Genomic DNA, 6,497 nt, shown 5'->3' with positions numbered 1-6,497 from the left:
AGGGTCGCTGTAGCGTGCCCAGGGAAACCCACTGGGCTGCTGTGGGGGCCCAGAAGGTCATTTTGGTGCTGGAAGGAGCCCAGCTCGGTGGCCGGGTGCCCGCTGGCGTGTCTCCCCTCGCCGTGACGCGGTGTCGGGGAGCAGGTCGCTCTGGCACCTCTCCGCAGCCCGAGTGCTGGGCTGGGGGGGCAGAGTGCAGGCTGTGGTGCCCCGCGGAGCAGGGATTTCCTTGCTCTGCTCCGTCAGTAATAACACGGCTTCTGCTTCTCTGCGAGCCGCGATCCTGACCTGTCGCGTTGGACTGACGTGCTCTGAGGCACTCGGCGTGCCCAGTCTGTCTTTATTTCGGCAGATATTTGGTTATTCAGCCCCTCTCTGTGGGCTGCAAGCGAAGGTACCGTTTGTGCTGCTTGCCTGGCTCCTGTGGTGGGACCGAGGGTTCCTTCCAGTGGAAAAGGTCGTAGAAACCGGTTGTAGATGAGTGCCGAGGCAGGCTTGTGCGTCACACCGCCTTTGTTGCAGTGTACCTGGAGACGTACGGCTGCCAGATGAACGTCAATGACACGGAGATCGCCTGGGCCATCCTGCAGAAGAATGGCTACACGAGGACAAAGGACCTGGGTGAGGTAAGGCACCTTGGCAGCTCTCCTGCAGCGCCGGTCTGCGGGGGCGTCGCACCGCTGCTCTGCCTGTGCGTCCCAGGCTTTGTCTGGGGTGCAGTCCTGCAGGAGACCCCCCCTGCAGTGCTGCCTCCAGCTCTGGGGCCCCCAACAGCAGAAGGACACGGAGCTGTTGGAGCGAGTCCAAAGGAGGCCCCGGAGATGCTCCGAGGGCTGGAGCCCCTCTGCCCTGGGGACAGGCTGGGGGAGTTGGGGGGTTCAGCCTGGAGAAGGGAAGCTCCAGGGAGACCTCAGAGCCCCTTCCAGTGCCTGGGGGGGCTAGAGGAAAGCTGGGGGGGCTTTTCCCAAGGGTAGGGAGTGACAGGACAAGGGGTAACGGGGTTAAACGGAAAGAGGGAGATGGAGATGGGATATCGGGAAGGAATTCTTCCCGCAGAGGGTGGGAGCACTGGGACAGGTTCCCAGAGAAGCTGTGGATGCCCCATCCCTGGGACTGTCCAACGCCAGGCTGGATGAGGCTTGGAGCAACCTGGGCTATGGAAGGTGTCCCTGCCCATGGCAGGGGGTGGGACTGGGTGGGCTTTGATATCCCTCCCAACCCAAACCATTCTGGGATTCTATGATGTGATTTTTGCAGTCTGAGTTCTGTGGAGTGAAAGAAGCTGCTTAACAAGTGTGCTGGAAAGCTGTGGGTTTTTTCTTCAAACTGCTGGGCTGGCTCTCAGTCGGAGAGCAATTGGACACAGCGGGATGCTCCTGACTCATCTTTGTCTGGGTTTACCATTTAGTGGAAGTCTCTGCTTGTGTTCTGTGAGCTTCCTGCACCTTGGTTTGTTGAAACCCACTGTGTGCTCAGGCAGATCTTTTTCACCACGTTAACTGAGTTTATAATCTGTCTGGAGGTTACCTGTGCGGGGCACGAGTACTTGCCGCTTCCCTTCCACAAATTCTTCCTGCTCTGTTGTTTTTGATTTAGGCAGACGTGGTTCTCCTTGTCACCTGTTCCGTGAGGTAAGGAACTGCTGGTTTTGGACAGGTTTTAAGGAATCACCACTTGCAAACCAAGGCAGGAGGTGCGTGTGTGTGGGAAGGAGCATGCAGATGTGGAACTGTCTGGGTGGTGGAGGGTGGAGCTCGCTGCTGCTGCCGTGTGTCACCTTAGTTGTGCGCTGACCCGCTTTTCTGTAGAGCGAGCAGCAGCTCGTTGGAGGGGCAAGTTCTGTGCAGTGTCATGGGCCGTTGGAGACCTGCCCAGACCTGTGCTTTAACAATTTCTAATTATATTTTTAAGTCTGTCTTCTCCTCAACTGTCTCTCTAGCACAGAGCCTGCACTTAAAAAACCTGGGGAGTAAGTTTAGGGGCAGTTTGGGAACTGTTCTTGTGTTTCTGAGTGGAGAACATCTCGAATGCTCATTGTCACTTGCCAGGTAGCCCACCCTGGCTGGCCAAGGCAGACTTGTTCTCCGCAAGAGCTTAGTCCCCGCGTGGTTTGTGCAGTGCTGACGCTCCCAAGGGAGCGAGACGACAGTAGATAAGATAGAGTCAAGACCTAATCCACCCCGAACGGCAGTTTCGTGTGCTGTCAGACCCATCAGGTGGATGATTCCCTGTCTTTAGTTGAATTCTCCTCTCAAAGCACTTGGGCTGCTTCCCGCTGGGGGACTCGAGTGCAAGGATCGGGATAACCGCTGTTTTCCTGCTCTCCCAGGGAGAAGGCAGAGCAGGCCATCTGGAATCGCCTGCGGCACCTCAAGGCGCTGAAAGCCCGGCGGCAGCAGGCTCGCTTGCCTCTCCGCATCGGGATCCTAGGTACCTGGCGGGATGCGTGGCAGCGGGTGGCATGCGCGGTTGTGCCACGTCCTGGCGTGCTGCGTTTCCTCTTCCCCTCTGGCAGCGTCCGGCCTTTCCTGCAGGGCCGAAGCAGCTAGTGCCGGGCTGCAGAGGTGTAACGGCGCGTGGGCGCCTCCTCACAAGGACCCTTCTCCTTTGGCGGCAGGATGCATGGCCGAGAGGCTGAAGGAGGAGATTCTGCACAGGGAGAAGCTTGTCGATGTTGTGGCAGGCCGCGCTGGGTCTGGTGGGACACACACCCGCCGTTTTTTTAAGCTGCTAACGTCCTGCTGTCGCTAGACGAGACTTACGCAGATATCCTGCCTGTCCAGACCAGTGCCGGCGGCACGACAGCCTTTGTGTAGGTACCTTTTCTCCTGTGCATGTTTCTGTGGATCTGGTTTGGAACTGTTGCTGTGCAGAACAGACGGCTCGGTGACGGCAGCTTCCCAAGAGATGGAATGCCTGGCTGCGCTCGCTCCCGGCAGCCCAGAGGCGTGAGTCTGCCAGGCTCTGTTTGCTGCTTCTTGGCTGTGTGACTGGGCCCTGGAGAGGCTGCCCCGCGCTCTGGCTGTCTGCGGGCTGCTCTTACCCTCCTGTGAGCACGTTGGTTGTCTGAGCCCGATGCTGCACCGAGGGATTTCTGTCCAACTGATGTCCGTGCCGCTCTCAGCCCCTGCCTTCTGCTGTGTCCTGCCCCGGCTTCTCCTGTTTAATTCTTCTAATCCTTCGTGCATTGTGCCTTCTGTTGGGTTTGTTTCCATTTGTTTCACTTTGATAGTAAGATTCCCAAACATGAAATCAGACTGTGCTTGGCATGCAGAGGTCAGACCCTCTGCAGGAACAGGATGTGGGGGGATCGTTCACCACTGCCGGATCCCGGCGCGTGTCTGTGCTGCCCTAGTTGCTTTCCAGGCTTCTTGGAAACACCCATGAAAAATTAGGAGGTGCTGGCTAGGGGCAAGCAAAGCCAGCCCTGGCTGGGACAGCACTGTGTTCAGAGCTGGCGCGGTGTGTGCTGGGAAGCACAGGCAGCAGGGCCAGGCCGGGACAAAGCCAGGCAGGATGCGACGGGGATGATTCTTCCCGGGGTTCGTAGTATGACCGGTGCCTTCCCCCTCGGCAGGTCTATCATGCGGGGCTGTGACAACATGTGTAGCTACTGCATCGTGCCCTTCACCCGTGGCCGTGAAAGGAGCAGGCCCATCGCGTCCATCCTGCAGGAAGTGAGGATGTTCTCGGATCAGGTGAGGCAGAGCCTGTCCCAGAGGCGGGAGGGAGGATGGGTCTCAGTGGAAGCATTTTCTGTGGTACCTTTGAGAAATGACACTGCCTCTGTATGTGTCCGTTACCCCTTGTAACGCTCAGATGGGCAGGGAAGGGAGGGCTTCCCTCGGAACCTCCTTGAACTCCGAGTAAATCCGTGGCTGCCCTTGCAGCTTTGCTCTCCTGACTGGGTTATATTTTTCCCTCTCTGTTTTTGCAGGGCGTGAAGGAAGTGACCCTCTTGGGTCAGAACGTCAACAGCTTTCGAGACATGTCTGAGGTGCAGTTTCACTCGTCTGCTGCCCCCGTCCTCAGCCGTGGCTTTCGCACAGTCTACAAAGCCAAGCCAGGGGGCTTGCGCTTCGCACATCTCCTGGACCAGGTCTCTAGGATTGATCCCGAAATGAGGATCCGTTTCACCTCTCCACACCCCAAGGATTTTCCTGACGAGGCAAGTGTAAAATAAACACCCGGACCTCTGCTTGCAGGCAGCTCTGAACTGCTGGCTGTGGGCTGTGCTTCCTTCCCAGAGGGAGCACAGGGTCACAGAATGGGAACAGCAGCTCCTGGGAGCGGAATGTTTGTGCTGAAGCCTGCAGGTTTGGGGAATGCTGGCTTTTGCCCAAGGAGGGCTCATCCCCTTGGCACCCTGGCAGAGTTGAGCTGTCTGTGACACTTCTCCTGCCCGTCACAGGTCCTGCAGCTTATCCGGGAGCGACACAACATCTGCAAACAGCTTCACCTCCCAGCCCAGAGCGGGAGCACACGGGTCCTGGAGGCCATGCGACGAGGGTGAGTGATCGCTGTGGGGGGTCCTGTGTGCTGCCCTCTGATCCAGGGGGCCGGTTTCTCCTCCCCAGTGCCATTTTCTGATTAGCAAACCCGTGTGTTCACTGCAGATACACAAGAGAAGCGTATTTAGAGCTCGTACACCATGTGCGTGAGTCCATTCCAGGTAGGAGCTCCCTTTAGCTTGGCCTGAGCTCACCACAGCTGGGTCCTACTGCCCTTCCTGGAGGGAAGCGTAAAGCTGTGTCTCTGTTACAGGGGTGAGCTTAAGCAGCGATTTCATCGCCGGCTTCTGTGGAGAGACGGAAGAAGATCACCAGCAGACCGTGGCCTTGCTGCGGGAAGTCCGCTACAACATCGGATTCCTGTTTGCCTACAGCATGAGGCAGGTGGGTGCAGGACCTGGTGGAGGAGACATTTCTCTGGGTATCTCACCTAATTCCCGAGTGCTGTTTCTCACAGTAAGACTAAAAAAACCCCAAAGCTGTTGAAAACAGTGCCGGAAGGTCGGCCTGTTGGTAGGATTTCTTACTTGCATGCAGCACTTCTCGGGTGTGTGGCTCTGCAAGGGCCGTCGTTGTGCCTGAAAGGCTTCCAGCTCCCGTGTGTGAGCGTCGGGGTTGATTCCTGACGGGGACCTGCTTCTGCAGATGCTCCGGGGTGATCGCAATGCAGCGGCCACGGCTGCAGACACCCGGTGGGTTTTTCTCTGCTGATGAGAAATTGTGCTGACAGAAACTCTGTTGTCGAGTCTGGAGGGAAGTGGTGAATTCTCAGAAGGTATTTCCATGAGAAGAGGGGAGAGTTGGCAAGTCTCCGTTAGAATGCCCTCCAAAGGGTAGGATGCTGACGGAGAAGAGGGCAGGAGGCTGGGAGCACCTTTGGCTCACGGGTCTAGCAGTAGAATCCGTTGCCTGTCCTTGTGCACAGACAGGCAGACGGACCCCTCTCCCGTGGGAGATGCAGAGCTGCTTCATGCAGCCACCGATACTCAGCACCCACGTCACCCTACCAGAAAGGGTGCAGAAAGAACCTGAGGAACTCGGGGGGTGTCACTGGTGCTGAAAGCGCTCCTGAGGCTGTAACCACAGACTGCAGTGTGTGGGAAGCTGCGGCCTGGAGAGCAGCCGAGCTGGCTGGGGTCAGCCCAGGTTCTGATCGCTGGTGGTTGAGGGGCCACGCTGCCCTGTCTGTTTGCAGAAAACCCGGGCACACCACCGGCTGCAGGACGACGTGCCTGCGGGCGTGAAGCAGAGGCGGCTGGAGGAGCTCATTGCTGTTTTCCGGGAGGAGGCTACAAGGGCAAACGAGGCGATGGTGGGCCAGCCCCAGCTGGTGCTGGTGGAGGGGGTGAGTGTGCCTGAAGAGTTGGCCTCCTCTCCCCTTGCTGGCTCCAAGGCTCTTAGGCTGTGCACGGCCGTGGCTGCTCCTGCCTTCCCTTCTCGCTTTCCCCGCACAGTCCTAGGACTCCACGCTTGAGCCGACAGCCTGATTTTTCCAGAGCGCTGAGCGGCGCACAGGGGGATGGGATGGGGTAGGGGTGTCTTTGGCCCCTACCTTTGGCTTTGAGATGTTGGCTTCCGTGTGTGGGTGTGAACACGGCAGCTCTGGCCGCAGGACTCCGTTACCTGGCACACTTAGCGGTGCGGAATGCGGCTTTTAATACTGACGAGAGTGCTCAATTAATTCCTGAGGCAATAAAGCCCAGCAGTGAATCAGCTATTGCCATGCAGGTAATGTTCCCTGTCCTCCTTTCAGCCCAGCAAGCGCTCTGCCTCGGAGCTGTGTGGGAGGAACGACGGCAACATCAAGGTGATCTTCCCTGATGCCGAGGCCGAGGATGCTGCGGGCTGTGGGGCGCTGGCCATGGCCAGAGCCCAGCCGGGGGACTACGTGTTGGTGAAGGTGACCTGCCTGCAGCGCCCGTCCCCGTGGGCAGCGCTCTTCTCCGGAGCAGCTGCTGCCAGGGGAGCCTAAAATTAGAACGGCTC

At 58.2% G+C, this 6,497-nt stretch overlaps 1 protein-coding gene across 1 annotated transcript; it reads left to right on the top strand.

The window, feature by feature from the left end:
- Positions 1–527: 527 nt before the first annotated feature.
- On the top strand, positions 528–6,411 carry CDK5RAP1 (CDK5 regulatory subunit associated protein 1; the record flags this gene model as incomplete). The annotated part of the gene is made up of 12 exons (XM_010155374.1): positions 528–626; positions 1,597–1,631; positions 2,330–2,430; positions 2,618–2,683; positions 2,728–2,812; positions 3,578–3,698; positions 3,938–4,168; positions 4,412–4,509; positions 4,617–4,672; positions 4,765–4,895; positions 5,707–5,856; positions 6,265–6,411. Coding segments are annotated over exons 1-12 (1,299 nt in total), but the record flags the coding sequence as incomplete, so codon positions are not given.
- Positions 6,412–6,497: the final 86 nt, after the last annotated feature.

This window comes from Eurypyga helias, unplaced genomic scaffold (genome assembly GCF_000690775.1).
Source record: "Eurypyga helias isolate BGI_N326 unplaced genomic scaffold, ASM69077v1 scaffold23757, whole genome shotgun sequence".
NCBI classification, from domain to species: Eukaryota; Metazoa; Chordata; class Aves; order Eurypygiformes; family Eurypygidae; genus Eurypyga; species Eurypyga helias.
Note: the sequence above shows the minus strand (reverse complement) of the source record. Positions and strands in the feature narration are given on the sequence as shown.